The sequence below is a fragment of the Pipistrellus hanaki genome (genome assembly GCF_964339955.1).
Source record: "Pipistrellus hanaki genome assembly, chromosome: 11".
Classification (NCBI taxonomy): domain Eukaryota; kingdom Metazoa; phylum Chordata; class Mammalia; order Chiroptera; family Vespertilionidae; genus Pipistrellus; species Pipistrellus hanaki.
The window spans coordinates 50,181,124-50,203,725 of record NC_140513.1 but is presented as its reverse complement, the minus strand read 5'-3'; the positions used below and the strand labels follow the sequence as shown (position 1 = coordinate 50,203,725).

At 39.1% G+C, this 22,602-nt stretch overlaps 1 protein-coding gene across 7 annotated transcripts in view; it reads left to right on the top strand.

Moving 5' to 3' along the window:
* Window positions 1–22,602, top strand: part of MPDZ (multiple PDZ domain crumbs cell polarity complex component) — a 156,963-nt gene that overhangs the window by 83,454 nt on the left and 50,907 nt on the right. For all 7 annotated transcript variants that reach the window (XM_084898209.1, XM_084898206.1, XM_084898211.1 and 4 more), the window contains 5 exons: window positions 2,474–2,641; window positions 9,593–9,862; window positions 10,132–10,255; window positions 13,065–13,263; window positions 20,643–20,747. In XM_084898209.1, the coding sequence (XP_084754335.1) occupies window positions 2,474–2,641; window positions 9,593–9,862; window positions 10,132–10,255; window positions 13,065–13,263; window positions 20,643–20,747 (866 nt within the window). The remainder of the gene's footprint in view (window positions 1–2,473; window positions 2,642–9,592; window positions 9,863–10,131; window positions 10,256–13,064; window positions 13,264–20,642; window positions 20,748–22,602) is intronic.

Sequence of the window (22,602 nt, the reverse complement as noted above, 5' to 3'; positions counted from 1 at the left end):
GTCTTCTGGCCCATTCTGGTGGTTTCACAATCAAAGCTGGTTCATTTTGATTATTTGTTGTCCATAGGGATCAGTATTAACCATTTCCCTGTTTCACACCTTCCTGATCCCACCAAACGCAGAGCATTGTCTTCTTTCTGATGTGATTTGGCCTTGCAGTCCATGTTAATGGTTGATCTGGAACAACCCATGATTTTGTGAATTTTGGATTCTCAAAATAAATCCACTTTTCATCGGTGGTCACAATTCCATGCAAAAAGACTCTTTTTTTTGTGCCATTGAAGCAGCATTTTACTGATGACTTTTCGGTTTTCCATTTGTCTTTCGTTCAGTTGATGTGGCACCCATTTTCCTTCCTTTAAAATCTTTCCCATTGCTTGTAAACAATCAGAAATTGTTTACTGACCAACGTTTAATCTTTCTGCAAGTTGTTTTTGAGTTTGACATGCACCTTCATACAATAATGCTTATAATTGTTGGTCTTCAGATTTTTTCTGTTGACCTGGACATTGTTTGTCTTTCATATTGAAATCTTCATTTTTAAAGCATTTCAACCAGCGTTCACAAGTATCTTGAGATGGAGCATATTCACCATAAGCTTCCCAAAGTATACGATAACTTTCTGCAGCACTTTTCTTCAAAATGATGAATTAAAACTTCCCACAAATGCTCTTTTTTTGGCATGAAATTCAACATTTTTAATCATAAAAATATCTGTGATGTTAATGCCTTCAGAAAATTTGACCTATGAAATATTGAAGCTTGCTAATCAGTACAGCAAAATAGCATACATATCAAATAGCATGTATATCAACATATGCGTAACTCTTATTGAAAAAAAAATGTGCATTACTAACTGGTACACCTGGTATTATGTAGGATTATGTTAACACTTCAAAACTAGATAGTTTAGAACTCTGAATTATATAAAGTACTCTGGTATAAATATGTAAAATAGTCTCCCGCCATAGAAAATTCTTTTGAAATGTTGCATTTCAAATGTACCATTGTCTCTAAAAGTGCCCAGAGAAATACAATTTTTTTCTAGAGTTGACACAGTTTCCTTGAATCTCCTTAAATGAATATCAAAGAGAAGATTAGTTTCACTTTTCTGTGAGCTCAACATCTTATGGTAGGAAATGTCCTGGGTCTTCTCCCTAACTACATAATCTTCTATTGGTCACTCAACGTTCGTGGACCCTGGTGTTTTTATCTCGACAATAATTAGATTAATTGATTGTAGGATCTCCTTTAAGATTCTGAGGCATCAACTAAAGGTACACAAATTATTTTAAGACTTTTTTAATGTTACTTATATTTTTCTATTATAATATATGGCCCAAGGCTTAGTTAATACTATCTGTGAAGATAGCAGATGTTAAATATTTAATGTTTGGATTATGATACATAATGTACATTCATAAAGGATAAATATCCATGTAGATACTAGTGAATTTGAGCATGTATTGAAAAAATGTTTTAGAGAAGTTCATTTTGAAGTTGTCCATTAGTATTCCTTTAATGTTTTTTGCAAGAATATGATCTGGTTTTAGTGCAACTTCTCCTGGCTAAATGTGTAAGTTGAAATCACAAAGATAGACAACATATCAGTTTTTGCCATTAAAGCAGAAAATGCTGGTAGTATTGTATAAGGATAGTATTTATTTCTGTTCTACCTATTCTGAGATATAACAGTGAGTGAATTGTAAGGAGAGCTTCAAGCTTATCATGCTTTAAATCTTTCACTTGGTTCTGCCACAGAAGATAGTAATAGGATTTTTAGGTAATTCGTAGTGAAATTTGCTACCTCCCTCTATGTGAGTTTTCCAACAATAGCTGTTTATAACTTATAGTTTTACCATAACTAGATCATAATTAGGCACCTTGTTTGCTAGTGTAATTTCAGCATAAAATGCCAGATTTTTCTCTTTGGTTTCTGATGATCACCATTAAGTTTTGGGTCTGTAACTTGAATGGTTTTTAAATCTATTTAAAGGCATTTTAAACAAAATATATAATCTCGGTGCAATTTACAAATAGAGGATTGTCTGGCAGTCTGTTGAAAAAGTTTATGTGAGTTGAATAGGAAAAGAGCTGACCTCATTCATTTTATTATGAAAATCTAAAATTTGAGCCGGTATTATTTTAAAATAATGTGACCTTGGAAAAAGGCAAATATTTCCCTTAGTTTATGACATTTCTAAACTTAGAATTTATCCAGGTCCTTTATTGATTGTTACCTTTAGCCCTTTATTGGTGGAATAAAATACCCTTTGATGCCAGCAGGCTAGGCTACAGGTGAGTAGTTCATCCTTGTACTCTTGCATTAGCCTCTGAAGTGTTGAAGAGGGTGAAGAGGTCATGTAGAAGATAGCAATGACAAAGGAATGATACTAGGGACCTTTTGGTCTCAAGTGGAGACTTTGCAGTGGAACAGAATTTCCAACTGACATTATTTTTTTTTTATCCCTAGGTGGACACAAGCGATGCTGACTTAGCTGATGAATCTGCATTTGAGTCTCACTACTCTCCCGATAATGACAGCGTCTACTCTACTCCTGCCTCTATTTTGTCTCTTCACAGCAGTGCTTGTAGTGATGGCCTGAACTATGGTCCCTCCCTCCCATCGTCTCCTCCCAAGGTACGAAGGGAATGCCGTCTCCGTTGTGGGAGAACCTGGTGTGCACTTTCCCAGAGGGCACTGTGTATGCAGGGCTGAGTTGTAGGAGTAGCAAGCCAGAGACATTGTGTTTCCCAAGTCATGGATTCATTATTGGATTAAAGTTCAGTTTCACTTAGGTGATATTGATTGGGTCATTTGTAGACTCCCAGGGACTGTTCAATTATAGGGTCTGTTGTGCAGAGTGATGGAAACAGAGGTTCAAAGCTATCATTAGGGTTTTCTTGTTAACATAAAAAACAATTGGTGAAACTTATTTCTCAAATTGTGTTTTTAACCGTGTCTCCTTTGGAAAAAGTATTATTATTTTGTGCATGCAGAGTTGGATAGTAAAATATTTCTTGCGTTTATTTAATATTTACTAGCTAAGTTAAACATAAGGCTGTCATGTGGTTTTATGTAAAATGAGACCAAAGAATACACAAAAATCATCGTGAATAGTAAAATATGTTTAAATCACTGGATATGAATGAAGAATTTGGTTGCTATTTGATATATCTGTGCCAATTCTATATTAAAAATACATTATTGATATAAATGCTCCAGCTTTGTTCATTTTCTTAGTGACATGATCTATAATGTTTAATAAGTAATATTTAAAAACCTACCGACTCTTTTGGGTGTTAAATGGTATCTTACTATTTAATTTGTGGTTCCTGATTACTAGTGAGGTTGAACACTTTTTCATATATTGGCCATTTGGGTTTCACTTCCATCAGTGGCCTCTATGTTTATAATGGGTTGCTTATCTTTCCATTGATTTGTTGGCATTGTTTATATTTTCTAGACATTGATGTACAAAGCAATTCAGTGTGTTTTTATGAGTGTGTCTATGTGTGCATGTGTTAAAAAATACTTAACAAGTGTAGGAATAGTATCTTTCAACTTCAGGAAAGAAGTTATTCTTAAAGATAAAAGGAATCATGGAATTTAGTTTAATACTTTTATTGTTATAAGTAGAGTGATTGAAGAAAATATGGCAAAATGTTAAGATCTGTTAAATCTTGGCAAAGCTTTTATATGTGGATATATATGTGTCTTTAATTTTCTATGTTGGAAATATGCCACCAATAACAGTTAAGGTAAAAAGACTGGACAATAATTCTTTCTTGGATATGTGAAATATATATTTTCCACATAAGTTCAGTGGGGAGGGAATTTGAACCTATGAATAAGTTGGAAAGTAGAATTTTCCTGTCTAGTACAGTTTTCCTGAATTAACAAGTTTTTTTGGCCAGAACAATCAAAGCATTTTCTTTTATGTTTGAGTTACACCTGTTATCCTTGCAAATGATGCTGGGCAGTCTCTTTGAATTGGTTTGCAAGGTATAATCTTGAATGGAGCATCTGCTCCTCTCTCTCCCCACCTGAGCCTGCCTCTGTGACTGCGTCCTGTCTGGACCCTGTTCAGCCTTTCCTGGCCTCAGGGCTGGAAGCTGAGTTCATCTCCTAATGGGGTCTCCTAATCCACAGCATAGCACAATTCTTGCCAGTGGGACAGATTGTATTGTTTAACTTTGTAATTGTTACTTAAAGGGATTACACAATCTGCATACTGAGAAGCATATATTTTACAGGGCAAATGCTGGCTGCATGCAGCACAACATATTGGCTTACTGAAGTCTGTTTGCCTCCTATTTTTTTTTTTCCATTTCCCAGGCAGTTTACTCTTTTGTTGAAGCAAATTTTTTGGCAAGCTGGCTTATCAACTGAAATATTTAAACTGCAAAACAACAAAGAAAGCATTAATGAGGGTGTTTTAAAACAAATTGTGAAACTCCGGTGTGCTTTTAGTTTTCTTTGAGAGCAGCTCTGTCCCTAGGAAGTGGTGAATCTCTGTGGCGTTTTTGTTTTGTTTTGATTTTGTTTTTTTCTGTGGCATCTTTTTAGCATGTAGATATTTACTAGAAAATTGTGTGTAAATAAATAAAAATTAGATGATGCACACATCTTTTTGTCTCTTTGCACTAAATTTATTTTCAAAAGACAGAATAGCAATTTGTTATGAAATTTCAAATGGACTGTTTTTCTTAAAGTGAGCTCAGACTGCGACTTTTTAATTGATGAAATAAGATTGGATAGCATATGATAACTGATGTGAAGAAGGATGAAATAGAATGTGAGGATCTCAGTGATTCCTCAAGTTTTTGACCTTGCTAACTATGTAATAAGTCTTAAATAGCCTTAAATTGTGTCTGGAAGCACCCAGGGATTTTTATCTGCATCCTTACATCGGTGAGAGGTCTCCTCACCGTGGTCAGGTGTGCTGGAAGCACTGGTCCCCCAGAGCAGAGACCCACCCTGAAGGGAGCACTTCCCCGGTGCAGAGCCTGGGCCCTGCAGCAGCTCAGACCCTCACAGACCTCAGCCTCAGGCGGAATGAGCTCCTCTGTACGAACTATTGATATATCCTAAGGCAGCCAGTTCTGCCGTCTTTTCCTTTTAAAGAAGTGGTGTCTCCTTACTTTGATTAATTATCATATCATGATTTAAAGGAAATAACCATCACTCACAAATCTAGAAAAATATATCTGCTTCTGGGGCATTTGGATTAATAGAAGCAGGCCATTGAAATGTGGATCTTAAAGACAGAAAGCCAGTGGGATTTTTTCTTTTATACTCTTCTAGGTTTTAATTTTTTTTATTAATCTTTCTTATCCCCGTTTCCTCATCACCTTCACTGACATAAACAAATGCAGAGATAATTGTTTTCAAACTTAAATGCTTCTAGACTTTTGTTTAAAAGCTCGATATATTTTGGGGGCTAGGATGCTTTCATTTATTTTTTTTCTATTTTGGCTGAAAAATTACACCCAATAAAAATGTAATTGCTTTGTAATGAGTCTCCCCTTCTAATCCTCACCTGCAGGCCCTGCCCTCGCTCTTACTCCAGGCATGAAATGATTACTAGTTGTACACGCCCTCAATTTCTTAGTATCAGTCCCCTAGGAGATGCTGTTGATTCTGGTGCCCAGTGAACTTGGTGTTTGTCAAGATAGAAACTCCTTTTTGCACCTCCTACACCAAACACATCTCATGGATTCTGTAATATTAAAAAAAAATTTACCAAATCTTCACTTACTGTCATTCTGTAGCCTAGAATATTGCTATCTTTACATCCTTGTTTAAAATATATGTAATTTTTGAAGGAGAGGGTTAGTGTCAAAAACTAAATCACTTTAGTCAAGGTGATGAAAGTGGTTGTGGAGATCCTAGTGACAGAACTGCACATTTTCAAAATATAAAAGATGTTGCCTTTCTGCAGAGGAGGGCCAGTGCATAAACAATAAAGGATGAATACCCTATCTCAGAAAGAGTGGGAACAAGGTAAATTGGAGTAGCTGTGCTTATGGCACATTTTCCAAAAGTCTTGAGAAGCCTTCAGTGGTGGACTGCTTATTAGAGAAAAGCAGGTTGTGTCCAATGAATGTTTAAATTTAGCCAGCTTATGTAAAAATATATTACCTGGGTAAATACTGTGCCCAAGTATAATCTCAGCTTATTCATTACACTTAAGAAATACACCTGTTTCAAGTAACTTTGACATTTTTTATTTAACCTTTTCCCCATTTCCCCCCCCAGAAAACAAGACTATATCAAGTGGAGGCACGTGTTAGATGGATTTTTGGTATCTCAGCTTCATTTAGATACCAGGTTGCAGTTATTTTTGGACATATATGGGGGAAGAACGGTTTTTCTTTTAGATCCATAAGACTTTTAAAAATAAAACTCGGTTGGTTGTTCAGCAACCAGAAATGTTTCTTAAGTAGGCTTATGTTGTCTGCTGTGTTGATTAGCTCTTTCTCTTTGTGTGTCTCTGTTAACTCCTTCATGAATAATGCATGGAAATTTGTTACTCGGTTTACAGTAAACCCCAGCTAAGGAGGGCAGCTTGTACTCTTTTTCTGATGAAAAGTGGTTTTTGTTGTTATGTTTATTTAGAGATTGGGAGAGATGACTTACTGCTAGTTATCCTGATAAATTTAGAATACAGAAGCTAACCAATTGCCTTAGTAAGTAAACTGCTATTTTTAATAAGACTGAAATAATCAAACTTGGGTGGATGAGCTGACAGGTTATTGATTAGGTTCTCTGAGTGCAGAGGAGGATATTTTTCTATCATTCTCTCCCCCCCCCCGAGGATTCTAAAGATGTTATTTGCTTGTTTGGTATTTCCATTTTTCTCAGTTCTTTGTACCATGGACATGTTAATTCCAGAGAGATGACAACTTTTTTGAGGGAGTGGAAAGATAATTGTGTTGGAGCAATTGATTACCCACTTAGAAAATATGAAAAGAGACCCTATATCTCACACCACACCCTGAAATAAATTTTAGATGATTTAAAACCGAATCTGAAAATGAAGCAATTATAAAATAGAAGAAATATACTATAAAGAATTTTGTTTACTTTGTGCAAAGGAATGACTTATTAAACAATATTGAGTAAAACCCAAAAATACACACAAAAAATTTGACAAATTTAATTGTGTAAAGAATTTCATTAAAAAATACATAAAGAATTCTTGATTACATATAGAATTTAACTCCTGCATGTATAGACCCTACAAACTTAGAAGTAACAAGCTGGGGAAAGATTTTTAGTGTATATATCACAAAGGCCATATATTTACAATATGTCAATGCCCACAGAAAGTGAATACCATCTGAGAAAATCGTTGGTAAAGTATACTAACATAAAGAGAGAGTTCACAGGAGGCATACTAATGGCATGTCCTCACCTATTGTCAGGGGTGCACGTAGTAAAGTAGTAAAGCACTGAACCCCTAATTGGAAGCCCATTTGATATGCACAGCATTGCAAGCTTATGTATCATTTGAACAACAGCTCTAATTGCAGGAGTTTATACTAAGTAAATTTTCACGGCTCCAGAGAGATGTGCAGTAAAAATTAGTAAAGATGACTAATACTTATTATACAAGGCACTTTCTAGTAAGTCGGGTATGTTTTTAGTACTTTGTAATTTTAACTCTCTCTATCCTCCCACCATTCCTGTACTAGGTCCTACTATTTTCCCTGATTGATAGAGGAGAGAATCAATGCACAGAGTACATACAAGTAACTTGTCTAAGCTGAAAGCGGTACCTCCTGGTGGAGCCAGCATCTCAACTGAGGCAGCTTGGCGCCAAAGTCTGCACACTAGGCCTTTCCAGACTTCGGACTGTTTTGTAGCTTTAAGAAGATTGAAGTTGACTTTTATTCATTGGCATGGAAATCTCTCATGTCAGGGTATAAATTTACTTCAAAAGAGCAAGTAGTGCCCTGGCCAGGCATTTCAGTTGGTTAGAGCATTGTCCTGTTCACCAAAAGGTTGAAGGTTCACTTCCTGTCAGGGCACATACCTAGGTTGCAGGTTCAATTAAACGCACAGGAGGCAATTGGTCTGTTTGTCTCCTACATTGATGTTTCTCTCCCTCTCTTGCTCCCTCTCCTTCTCTTCCTTCCTTTCTCTCTGAAATCAATAAACATGTCCTTGGGTGAGGAAACCCTGTGTAGAGTATGGTTCTGTTTAGGTTTTTAAATGTATATATGTGCTTGGATGTGTGAGTGTGTACATTTGGATATATATGTGAAAGAATTTTAAAATCTGACTCATAAACACACAACTGAAGCCAACCACGTTTTCCTGGGGAGAGGACCAGAAGTAGGAGCCACACAGGAAGACTTTAATATAGTGCGCATACACACTATGCACCTCTATGGCTTAAATCTTTTTCCGGTGACAGTGTATTCATATACTCCTTTTATACTTTCAAAACATCCATCGAAGAATTGAAGAGAAAATTGATAAGTTTATTCAACAGCAGCAGTTCATGGAGCTACTGCTTTCCCAAAGCATATAAGTGATATAGTATAATATATCTATGTATATTTATGTAGAACTATAGAATTTTAGAGTTTAGGGAATTTTAGAAATTTATATAAAGCTAAGAGAGGTTCTTTAATGTACAGATTATTAATGAGAGAGCCTGAATTAGAACCTACGTCTTATAATACCCCATTTTAGTGTTTCTTCTGTTATATCTTGCACAATATTTATGAAAAGTTTCCCTATAAATAATATGAATTGTGTGGCTTTCTGTTCTTCTCCATAAATACTTATAAATATCTGTTGAAATAATTTTACCTCCAAGGTTTTTGTGAATCTGAATCAATTAATGTCATTCTCTGTATGCATTTGATCTTACAATATTTAAAAACTCAGGCTGCTCTTTAAATAAGATTTGGAAATACACTGAGTGGCCAGATTATTATGATCTCTGAATGCATAATAATCTGGCCACTCAGTGTGTGTGTGTGTGTGTGTGTGTGTGTGTGTGTGTGTGTAAATATATATGTGTGTGTGTGTATATATATACTAGAAGCCTGTTGAATGAATTCGAGCATGGGTGGGGTCCGGCCAGCTTGCCAGGGGGAGGGGACATGGACAGTTGGCTTGCCTGTTGGTCTAACTCCTGGTCGAGGGGACAATTTGCATATTAGCCTTTTATTATACAGGATATACACTGAGTGGCCAGATTATTACATATTCAGAGATCATACTAATCTGGCCACTCGGTGTATGTTACTTGCTTTCCCATTTAAATTGACTCTGAATGCTTTTATTTGTGAGCAGAACATACTAATTTATCTTAATGAGCTCATATAAAGTATAGTGTACAGCATGAGATGTATGATTGCAGAAAATGTATTGAAAAGCATTTATAAAAATAAAGGTATGTAGAATATCAGCTAAGTGATGAATTTGTATGTTTGCTAATGCTTTTTAACTAATGAATAATTAATGTTGTGTTTAGGTTTCTTCCCCAAGTCGTTAAAAAAGGATCCTACAAAATACATTGAAGTAATTCTGGCCATCGTTTTTTCTCCTTTTTTATTCTCTCATCATCAGGATGTTACTGACACTTCTTCAGATCCAATACTTGACCTGCACGTGCCCTTGGAAGAATTCTACACCCAGAACCTCCTGCAAAGACAGGATGACAGCCCACCTTCCATAGACTTGAGCATGGGGCCTGCTTCCGGGTTTACTGTAAATGACTATACCCCTGAACAGCAGTACGGATGTGAGAACACAGGCGTGTGGGCTGAGCCTCACCTACCCAGTGAAGTTATATCAGGTGCAGAGCTTACTTCTCTGCTGCCGGATCCAACGGGACAGGTACCATTTTAAAGACACGGTGTGCGTGTGTGAGGGTGAGGTCCTGAGCTCAGGGACAGGGAAGTATGCTGGCTCGGCTCCCCACGCGGAGCTGGCGCTCTCCTGACGCTGCGGTGTTCCAGAAGCCAGCCAGCCTATGCACTGGTCTTGGTTATGGGTCCTCATGGAATCAAGCACAACCAATGAGAGACCATGTGTGATGTTGAAATCATATTCCAAAGTCTAGTTTCCCTTTCCATGTGCCTTTTTTTTGTTTTTCTTTCCATCAGGGCTCTGAGTTCCTAAATCAACAGAGCTCTCTGGCCTCTACTGCTGAGCGTGCCATGCTTCAGAATATGTCCAGAGAGTTTTTTGAGAAGACGATTACCATAGCAAAAGGCAATTCTAGCCTAGGTAAGTCCCTTATTTTCCACACATACCTCCCCAACCAACCCCCTCACAAAGAGGAAAAACTGAACCTGTTTTGATATTTTTGGCTATAGATAAGAAAACAGATGTCCTAAATTTTACTGTTGTTTTTGTGGTTTCTCTTTTTATGTACTCATTATTTTTCCTGAAATGGTTAACAGGTTTGTTTAGTTCAGACTAGCTTAAATCCCTCACTCCCTTAATTACTTTTAAGTATGTAGTGGCCTCATTTACATTCAAGTAAAAGATACACGGAATTGTTTGTGTATGAAACAGCAAATCAGAAAAGGAACTCTTAGAAAATGAAAAGTCAGCAATTTGGAATCCTAAATTCTTTGGAAAAGCAAATTATTAGCTTTTTTGAATGTTACCAGTTACGCATTAAGTCATTTTGTATTTAATTTCTTTCATTCACTGGAAGAAAGACGAAAAAGACAGCCAGGTGTGCCACTACCAAAATATAAATGCAAGTTATAATAGTCCTTCCCAGGTGGCGGAGTTTTGTGTCCTTTCTTAGCCAGCAGGGGTGGTGGCTAGTTAATAATCATACAGCCTTCAGATTTGGGCAAAGAAAACATTCCGTAAAGATGAAATCCTAATTTTAATAACTAAAGCTCTATTGAGGCAGAGCACATTTGTTTTGTTTTTTTGTTGTTTTTTTTTCTTTCAAGTTAAGCTGTCATGTGACTCAGCTCTGTCCCCAGTGCTCTCCGGTGGGAAGTGAGATGTAGGATGTTAGAACAGGTACTCTGAATGCAGAGTGTTGTCCAGGACTCTGGGCAGCTCTGTGTCAGAGATGCCGCTCCTTCTGGGATGTGACCAGCCATGCCCTTTACATTGATATCTCAAGGCAGGGTCTTGTTTCCTTGTTAAATCTGAGAGTTGGCAAAGAGGTCCAGCAGGGCTTACGTGGTGAGTTGGATTCTAGTCTATGTCTCGTGCTTGATTCTGTTCCATTTGGTGGTGGCTGGGTCCTACCAACAGCACTAAATGGAGAATTATAGGAGAGGCTTGCTTTGGCTGATAGAGGAGTGTGTTATGAAAGGTCTATCAGTGAATAACTGAACACTTTTTCTTAGATTCACAGTCTCCCCTTCACTTACATGAGCTTGTGTTTAAGTTTTGTTTTCTGGATAGGTTCTGTAAAAGTTGTCATAACCCATTTGTTTTGATTTCATGAATCACTTTTTTTTTTTTAACTCTGTTAAATTTAGTAAGGAAATGCCATACGCAGATGTATGCACATATGTACACATGCATATAGTGACCTTTTAAACTTTTAATCCTGATGATTTTTGGTAGGTCTGTAGTCCTTTCTGTAGTTACATTGTATTAAGACTTGAAGGTAATAAAGTAGGAGGGAAAGAAAGGTCTATCCTCTCTTCACAGATTAGGTACAGAAACATAAACAGACTCACTCATTTTTCTGAAAGCGCTCAGTCTTTAGGAGATGGAAGCAGAATTGAAACCTCAGTCTCTCTCTGATTTCCACATACTACACAATACACAGCAGTGCTTGAGTTACCCAAGGCTACGTGGAAATTGCTGTGATTACAAGTGTCATTGTGAAGCTGAATTATGATTTCCTTTAGCCCTTACAGAACAATGTAGCTTTCGATTAACATAGAGATGCATCTTAAATATATTTTGTGAGTTGTGATTTGTGTATGTTTTGTACTTTGTTGGGCACTTTGGGCCAGGCACTTTGAAAGGTATTCTACATAAGTTTTTATTATGTATTTATTTTCTCATTTAATACAACCCTAAAAATAGGCATTATACCCATTTTACAGATGAGTAAAATGATAAAATGAGGCCTATTGTGAGGTTAAGTCAGTGGCCCAACGCCACACTGATTAGAAGTGGTGGAACTCAGATTTGGAACCAGTTCTCTAGTTCTACAGTATATGAGCCTAGTCTAGAGTTAGTAAGGAAATGGAGAAGGATGAATGGACTTAGGATAAGTTCTGGAGATAGAAAAAGCAGGACTTGGTGATGGATTAATTATAAAGGGTGAGGAAGGTGGGAATCAAGATTGATTTCAACATGTCTGCTTTAGCAATGGAGAGCAGTATTGTGGTATCAACCCCCAAAAAGAGGAAGACATGGATAAACAAGGGTATGGCAAAGCTTGGGAATTCAACTGTATGCATACTAAGGTGGCATTTCCTGTTATGTATCCAGGGAGCATGTCAGAAGGGCAATTAAATATCTAGATCTGGAGCTTATAGAAATTCAGATTTGGACATAAAATGGGAGTAGATTAGTATTAAGTTCACATCAGCTTAGTTCAGTAGGCACTGTGATAGGCACTGAGGATAGGACTTAATACATGCTTCTTGATGTTAGGAATTCTGTTATGCTTTTTTTTTTATCTCAAGCCACCAACATAGCATTTGGCACATAGTAAGCATATAAGAAGTCTAAACTGAATGAACAAATGACTTGGGAATAAAGTAGTAGCACAGAGTTTCTCGATGTTTTGAACTAATTTTCCATCCATGGTCCTGTTTTTTATTCTCTTACACATATAAGTTGGACTCCCATTGTGAAATTGATTTGATATTGTGAAAACATGTCCCCTGGGAGAGCTTTCTACATTAAGGGTTAACACATCAGTTTGCCTAAAATACATCCCTCCCCTTCAGTGTAGGCTTGTGTATCTTTCATTTTGATTGTTTTTTTTTGGCTTGAAAAATGAGTGCTAATTCATAGGGATTTATGTGACTTTCAAATGAAAGTGAATTTGAAAGTCGCAAATGTAATCCACATCTGTGTTCCTCCGTTACCACAGGGATGACAGTCAGCGCTAACAAAGACGGCTTGGGGGTGATTGTCCGGAGCATTATTCACGGGGGTGCCATCAGTAGAGATGGCCGGATTGCCGTTGGGGACTGCATCTTGTCCATTAATGAAGAATCCACCATCAGTTTAACCAACGCCCAGGCCCGAGCCATGTTGAGAAGACATTCCCTCATTGGGCCTGACATTAAGTAAGTATCACTGAGACTCCCCTTTGGCTTGGGAAATTCAGGAATTTCAGTTTATTAATCAGAGGTGTGTTTTTTCCTCCAAATACATCTCTGTTAGATATATAAAAACTACATAATTACTTAATATAAATTACTTACGGATTTGACTCTCCCTGAATAGTTTTTGATTTTCGATCATTTTTAAGATAACACTGCTGAAATATTTTAGGACTGCGCATGCATGCCCACACACTCTCAGCTCCTGGATGGGTGGCTGTTTGCAGGAGGATGCTGCCCCTTCCTGTGGGGGGAGCTGTGGGCATGAGAACACAGTGCTGTGTCTGAGGGCTGCATGCCATAATGGACAGCAAAAGCTTAAAGGTCATCCGTGAGAGTCTGCGGTTCAGACCCAGGTGGAGATTCCAGAGAGGATGTGCAATGGTCTTAATGAAAGACAGACATGAGTAGCAACCGGAAGCTGTGGGAGGGCGGTGACCAGGGCAGCCACATGCTACTCATGTTCCGTGGTTCCCTGGGGCAGCTGCAGAGAGGATGCATGCACCTGTTCCAGCACATTCCCATGTCTGAGAGCAACTTCACCCAGGTCAGCAAGAGAGAAGGAGTGATGGATGTGCACACAGTGTACGAATGGTCACTGTGGGCACTGCACGTACCAGCCTCAGCTCCCAGTGCTGATGTCCTGCTGCTGGCACCAGCTGGTGTCAGCTGTGCAGTTGGTGCCAAACATGGCCACAACCGGGGAAGGGGACTCAAGTCAGCCAAGAGCTCCAAGCCGACCAGGCTGCCTCCTTTGAAGTCTGTAAGGATGTCCATCTACCATCATGAGGGAAAACAGCTCCTCTTGAAGCTTGTACTGGCTGCTCTTTTTACCTACAATTAAGCCCCCTTCAGATGCAAAGGCAGAATCAGTTTGCACACTGGGAATTCTTGGTATTCTTCTGAAATGCCAGTGGAGGCTTACAGTGGTACTCATGCCCTACCAGCTTGTGATATGATTGATGCACATACCTGTGTTGGAAGCAGAAGACAGGAAGAGTCCAGTGACCACGACCTGGTCAGTGCCAGGAGCCCTCCCCTGGTTGCTGAGGTGTCTGGGGTCACTTCTCTCACTTATGCTAGTGGAGAAGGGGTCCAACAGTATGTTTCATGCAGACACTCTGCTTAGGGACTGGCTGTCTTTCCCAATCCTGCACCGGCAGGGCCTGGCCAGGCTGCAGTACCAGGGGCAGCAGCAGTAATACTGTGTGCAGTGTGAGTGTGGTTGTAGGAGGGAGATGACTAGCCGACCTGTTACAGAGACCTTAGAAGGCCCAAAAGCTGGACCCTGCATCTCAGCCTAGCTGTGCAAAGACAGTGGAAGTGAACAGAATGGAGGCCAGAGAGTCTGCTATTACTGAAGCCCTTAGGAAGAGAGAGGAAATGGAGAACAATCCCACCCGAAAGGCCCTGCCATTCTCCTAGGATGTGAGAGAACAAGTCAGTCGTAAGATCCCGTGGAACCCCTCAGGGAGGTTGAAAGGAGACAGATGAGGACAGCCCAGGAGTACAGCAGCCTCAGCATCACCCAGAAGGGCTCTGATTATCTCAAACAATTGAAGGGGAGCTGATCTTCAACTAGTATTGGGGGCATACTCCAGGGATCCTTTCCCTCGTCTCCTCCCGCCCCATCCTGCAGCTCCCCTGGAATAAGAGGGAGCACTCTGGCCATTCCTGGAAGTCCTGCCTATCAGCTGGAATGGGTTTCCAGTGAGTCCACCCACCCCTGTTAAGAAGGGGAAACTTAACTTTTCTCAAGTGAGCCACTTCTTTATTTATTTGATTTAAATAAATACCTGCTATTAAAAAAAAATACTTTAAAACCATGTTGTTTTCTCTTTTTAATTTTACTCTTTAAATGATCTTTGCAAAAACCTTAGATATGAGATATGTAAGATATCTCTCACAGAACAGGAGGGTCCACTCTTAAAATCTTATAACATTTTTTTGATCGGCCCTCCATAGAAGGAATTGTGTACTGCCTATTTGACCTGTATGGATCCTAGAGCTAAGCCAGTTGTTTGAAGGCCAGTAATGGGCAAGACCCTATAGCACAGTGCCAGTCAGAGCAATAATTTACCTGTGCTGACCCTCAGGAGCCAAGAGAATTCACCAGTATGATGATAGACTCTGAATGTAGGTCATGTAGAATATTCTTTGAGGAAGTGCTTAAAATGTCCCCCATCATTCCATAATGCGCCCAATGCACGTTACACATGTAGTTTGGTTTTTAAGGCATCAAACATTTCCTGAACCAACATAAAATTAGTTCAAGACTTTGTTGTCGTACCTCTTCCATGAAACAGCTTGACTGTTCCCTATAGCCATAACCATTGAATATTTGCATTTATTGTATAAGGGATAAACTAGTAAAATAAGATCTCAGGGAAAGATTGCTGACCTCAAATTAATGTAATTGTTACCATTAGGGAGACTTTTTTTTGTATGAATGCTATTTTATTGACTGCATTCTGTATTATTCTTTTGCAAAGTACAGCTTGATAGAGCTTAGGTAAGAAAAACAATATTTACAATCTGGTTTTCATTATGCCTTTAATAAAAAGTAGAAAAATATATATTGTTTGGAGTAGATTTCTCTCTCACAAAAAATGTATTATTTCCAGGCAGAATTTCACTAATGGACTTTCATATTTTTGTATGTCTTTTAATATTTATGTTATGGAACAGGGGTCCTCAAACTTTTTAAAGTGGGGGCCAGATCACAGTCCCTCAGAGAGCTGGAGGGCCGGACTATATGAACTACTAATTCCTACTGTAACACCTCAGCTGCGCTCACTGCCCAAAAAACCTGGCGGGCCGGATCAGACTCCTCTGCGGGCCGCATGTGGCCCGCGAGCCGTAGTTTGAAGACACCTGTTATGGAAGGAGATCTTGTGACTATTCCATAATTTTCTTATTAATAACATGAATGCAAGTAAACTTCATTTAAAAATCAGTGTCTCTCTATTCAGAAAAAAAGAGAAATAGTAGTACTTTTCTCATCACTTATGACCCAGTGTCCATTTCTCTTGCTTAAAAGATAAATGGTATGCATCCACATGGAGACTCTATGGCAGAGGTTTAGCTCATACAGGTTACATGCAGCATCAAATGCTGATGACCTGGTAACTGATCACTTGGTTTATTGAGTGACAATGCCCCTTTGAGCTTGGGCTCTCAGTGCCATAATCGGTGCTTGGTTTTAGCCTTTTCCTCCATTCTAATTTTCTGAAGGTCTTCAAAGGTAGCCCAAAAATGAGACCGTTGTGACATTGATTTGGCATAAGTCGTGCATTTACCCTGATCCAAAAAAAGTATTCAGTACATTTTCAACTCCAAAGGTCTTCTTTCTCCTTTTCTCATGTTTATTGCTGTTGTTTGTTTTGTTTGTGTGTATATGTGTGTCTGTGTGTATATTTTCCCACCCTTTGTCTCAAGACCAGAATTTACTCTGTCATGTGGACAGCAGCATGATGATGGCCTTGGGGGATGTCTAGAGAGCTAGCTTTATAAATACTTGCTTTGAGATCCCAGGAGGCAAAAATGTACTGTGATATCTTATAATAAAAACAAACAAATAGAAAATAAGAAAAATCCCACAGCCTTCCCTCCTCTGGAAATCAGTCAATAAATCAATCAGTTAATTGATATCTTACACACACACACACACACACACACACACACACACTCCCAAACATACCAACATGAGACTGATTTCTTCTCAAGTGTCCTACTGTAGCTGTGATTCAGTTGGTTATGGTTTGACCATTGGGTGAATGGTGGAAAGAAATTAGAATCATATAATCCTTTTTCAGAAGAAGAAAAAAAAAAGTGCTAAATGATAAAACAAATCTCCCTTCAGTCTGGCCAGGGCTGAGCAGCATGTTCCATGCATTTTGCATGAAGTGTTTTTGGCCCTGTGCCTTCCAGATCTCTTGCTTTCATGAGCTAAGGGTTTAGAATTACCTTGAAAGCCATGAGTAATCCTCCCAAAAGGGAAGTCTAGGCCTCCATTACTCCGAATGGAACCATGCATTGCCCCTGGCTAATAACGCTTTGCAGTCATTGCCTGGATTTAGGCTCCATTCCTGTTTCTTCCCTTTTATTTCTTGTTATGAATTTAGCTTAATCTGGGGTGGTGCTAGAGAATTGCATTGGAGGGACTCAAAAAAAAAAAAAAAAAAAAAAAAAAGACTTACGGGTTCAGGTACACGTCTGATTGGTTTTAGGAAAAGCATTGCTTGCTGAGACAATGCACTGGGTTTCTTTTTTGCCTTTTACGATAGAGAGCTAGGAACGTGGTGACTGTGCTTCCGTGCGTGCCTGGGTAGCTAGTTTGAGTTTCCAGAGTTCAAGAACAGCCAGTGTAAGTTCCAGGTTCCATTGTTTCCTATGGAAAACCAGATGTGAACCCTCGCCAGAATGCATTCTGTTTCACTCCCCACCCCACCTTGCCAGGAGCTCTTAGATTTCTGTATTAACAGCCAGGGTTTTGCGCCTAGCAGCAGCTGCTGGTAACATCTGCCAGATAATTACCGAGCGGCATCAGAATTCACCTGCCTTAACCTAACGTGTGGGATGAATTCCTGATCAAGGAAGAAAAGATTGATTGCAGTTACATTTCCCCATGCTTGTTAATAATCATTGCTATAGACACCAGTAGAGAGCAGATGCTTTTCTGGGGGAGGTGTAGATGGGGAGGGAGCTGGGAAGGGGGAAAAACAACCAGGAGCACCCACTTTTAACTACATATGTGTGCATCGCATATTCAGCACAAGACACTGACATTTGTTAACACCATTGTAAAAAGATGCCGTGACGTATGCTTCACATTCTAGATTTTCTGCAGCACCTGCTGACGATTGAGCCCCTTTTTATGTGTGAGTATCGGTGATTCAAAAAGCTCATTATGGCTGTGTGTTACAACTTGTCTGTGAAAACCGTTTCATGCTTTTGTACCATCCCCATGCAGGGATAGAGCCAGGCATAGATTCAGGGTATACATTTTGGCTTCTTTTTTTTTTTTTTTTTTTCATTTTATATTAGGACATAAATTACAACAGAGCTGTGGGTTTGTTACATTTTCACATTGCACTGGTGCTTGTAAACCTGTTTGAAAATCACATTTTCCAACTACTTAAGATGTTAAGCTCCTTTGTCAGGAGTGATCCTGCTTCATGTGCAGGCACAGGCTCTGGGTTAAGAGCTGCATCACATGTCGGCATCTTTTTTTCCTTCCACTCCAGGTCTAACCAAAGATTAGTTTACATGGAGGAATTTTTAACATAACTCTCAAATTTGCAGTTTCCGTGTTATTTGCACAGTTCCCAATTTAATTTCGCTGATTTGCTCTGTATGTGCCGTTGCATTATGGGATGCTTGTTCTGGTGGCCAGGCTGTGTATATCGGGCTAAATATTTATGAAAACTACCCTTTTTAACCTTTCTCACTGTTACCTAAAATAGAAGAAAAATGTTTGTAAAGCTCCCCATCCCTCGCCCTTTGAAAACCATCTTTGAACAAGTATAGATGAAAATTCATTTCAATATTGTTTAGTTTAGGGATATCTTTTCCTTCGCAAACCAGTTAAAAATTAAATGCTTTGCACTGATTATCATTATTTCACCATTGTGTTCAACCCCCGCCCCCTTTTCCTGGCTGTTTTCTAAATGTTTTAGTTATATGTGATTGATTATATGGAATCTTCAAAAACCATACCAGTTTTCTTCAATAGACTTTGTGGGTTTGGGATGTTACGTTTATCTTTATTTTTTATGTAAAATACAATCAGGGTTCTTTTCCAATACCAAGTGTTTTGAATTTCTGACTTTTTTTTTTTAAGGGCTAAATGTAAGTTTACTGTTGAGTTAATCCACAGAGGAGGTGTTTTTATAGACTAAGTTGGGTCAGAATTAGAGCACCTCTCTTTCACCCAGGCTAGTCCTCAGCCCAGTGACCTGTGCTTTCTGCTCCAGTCTTTCATCCTCCAGGTAAAGTGTCAGGAAGAGATTTCCAGGGGCCCCTGGACTGTGACCAGCTGTGAGGAGGCTCGCTGATGCCCTGCTAGAACGCTGCCTTACATGGGTATTATGCCTCTAGTTTACAGGAGTATCGTAAAAGGGTGTCCTTTCTGTGATGGAGAACACGGGGCTGGAGAGTGGGATGATTTACGCTCCCATCACGCTCCGGACGAGCAGCATCACAGCATCTCCTGACTCCAAACCTCGGTGACCTCACAGAGTGAGGTCACTTTTTATAGAATAACCGCTACGTCTGAAATTATATACCTTCCTCCGCAGTAATTATGACATTGATGTAATTCGTCTTTTATTGCAACATGAAAGACAGCGCTTTCATCCTGCACTCTGGTGCTGAGATTTTATATGCACTGCCGTTATGGGTGGGTTATGGAGAGCTGGTTTAACCATCTTTATGATTTTTATATATTCTTTTTGTTGGGCAAACATGCTGAACTGGCTTCAGATGCAGTATTTCTCTTGCCTTTTCATTAATGTGAGGATTTTGGAACAGCCTACTTAAGGCTATCAACTACAAAGACTTCTAGGACACCAGTCAACTTGACTTTTCAAACGTCATTTTCTGAGTTATAGTTGTGGTCAGCATCTGACTCTGTGCCTTCCACATTATGGGCTTTCACCCAGGACTTGTTGAACTCGGGAGTGATTGTTCAAGTGTACACACGAGGCTTTCCTCAGAAACCCCATAAGGAGCTCATAAGGAGTTGCTACAAATTAGAAAGAGCGTCTTTCCATAAAGCTACAATCTTAACTTCAGACTGGAAGAGTTCATCACTTAACAGAGCTAATATTTACCTGTTGATAATGCTTGTTAATACCCATAATTAATTCTGTCTTGTGTGAGACTACAAAGTTATTTACATAAAATAATATAAAAACTCGGTGTTTTAATAGTGTATGGCTAATTTGTTTCTGCTGAAGATACCAGGAGTCTTTGGATGAAATCAATGTTATTACTGATAATCATCTTGCTAAGAATTTATAGATCTTTCTAATTCCAAAATGTTGTTTTAGCCTTCTTATTTGGGAATATTAATAATGTTGCTTTTTCCTCACCAATATGATTCTTGGAAAGCACCTAATTTATCAGCAGAATTTGAGATTTAATTTCTGTTATTTTTACATATAGGATACGTTGTCTTTTTCGATGTTCAGATTCTCTGCTGAGTAAGCTGATTAAATGAGTTGTGTGATAAAGCAGGAACAAAGAGGCAGTATAATTTATTTCTGTATTTTGGAAGCTTTACCTAACAGTTAGCCAAAACATTTCTTCCCTTTGCTTTCATGGGTTATGTTCTGTTGCAGAATTACTTATGTGCCTGCAGAACATTTGGAAGAGTTTAGAAGAAGCTTGGGACAACAATCTGGAGGAATAATGGCCCTGGATATTTTTTCTCCATACACTGGCAGGTAAATGAAACAGTAAATCTGCCACAATGATGAATGATATAGGTGGTTATACAATTTTGAATCTAGAGTCAGGGAGGGCTAGCAATGAAAGAGGATTCTTTTCCTTCTTCAACATTAAGAAAAATTTTACCTTTCCCCCGCTGTGCTTAGGAAATGATGACATACTTTGGAAAAATATATGAAAATTCAAATCAAGCAATTAAAATAATCTCTAATTATTCCACTGAATATGGCACTTTTAACATAGTGAGTTTAGAGACATCACCTTGGTTATGAATATTGTTTCATCAGTTCCTTGGAAGCTACAATTTGTGTAGTATTTTATCATGCTTTTCTCTATTTTGTATGTATTTTTAAATATCTTCAGACACTTTATTTACTCCTTTTTAACATTCATACAGATTGAGAAACACTTTTAATGATTATTTTTTATTCTTGGAGAATGTTAAGCTGAACATCTTGGTATATATGCATGTTAGGAAACAGAGTGTATGCCTTTTATTTATTTTTTACTCTTCACCAGAGGTTATATTTGTATTAATTTTAGAGAGCAAGGTCTGCATTGTACTGAGTAGGAATCATTGTACTGAAAGAGAAGCATTGATGTGAAAAACATCAATCAGTTGCCTTCCATATGTGCCCTGAGCAGGGATTGAACACACAACCTGAGTATGTGCCCTGGCAGGGAAGTGAATCCATGACCTATTGGTGTGTGAAATGATGCTCTAACCAACTGAGCCACACCAGCCAGGGCAAATTTATGCCTTTTCAATGCTCTTGGGACACAATGTATGAAGAATAATACAGAGAAATGGTGTTTTTCCCCCCCTGTGGGAAAGATAGGAACTAGGTTTTGATGCTGCTGCTGAGTTCAGCACAGTGAGAGAAAGAACGTTAATGCTTTTCCAGGAAGAATGTGCTATGTTACACTCTCAGCCGTGGGCCGGTTTCTTCAGTTGCATTGGCAGCTAAAGACCGGGATTCTAGTTAATCATGCTGCAGAGCAGAAATGGCTCTGTGTGCATGCTGAGGTCTTCTCCGAAGAGCTCTTTGGTTTCTCTGGGAAGTCAGAGCATCCCAGAACACTTGGGGGTCCAGTGACTCTGCAGGCATCATGATCTGACATTATTTCCCCTTCAAATTGCGCATGACCATAGTAATAAAGTGCTGAAGGGGAGATATGTGTTTAATAAAGGGAAGGAATGCCTGGCCCTGGGGACCTCAGATATTTTATGGGAAAAGTGGTATTCACTCCGCCCTGTCTATACGGAGCTCAGCCACACTCCACTCTGAATTCCCCGTCAGGGTTCAAGCTATCTTCCTGGTGCTTTTTGCCAGGACGCTAAAAGCAATCACTCCCATATCCCTCTGAAATATCATTCCGAATGGCTTAATTAAAGAATATGCCAAGGTAGCATGGTATTCCTTTTAAACGCTGAGATCTTAAACGCACTCAAAATGCGTCAGAGAGCACCACTGTGTTCAGCACTGCGCTTCCCGGCACAGGAAGCAGAGTGGCCTGCATTGTGCAGCGCTGTCCATGGCTGCCTCCCTGCAGAGAAAGTATATTTTCCATTCATGTAAAGGTGCTCAGCACAAAACGGTCTGCATTGTACAGCGTAGGAATCAGCACCAGAGGAAGGTGGAGTGACTTGGCCACGTTCTCACCATTCACACGTGGCAGAGCCAAGGTTGGAATGTGAGTAGGTAGGCTCCAGGTTTGGAACCATTGGGTCCAAAGAAAGAATTGCCCAACCCGCGATACAACTGTGGGCAGCACAGCATGGAGGTTCGGAGCTCAGGTTTTATGGTAAAACGGCATCCATTTAAAGCTCAGTGCTTCTACTTTCCTGTG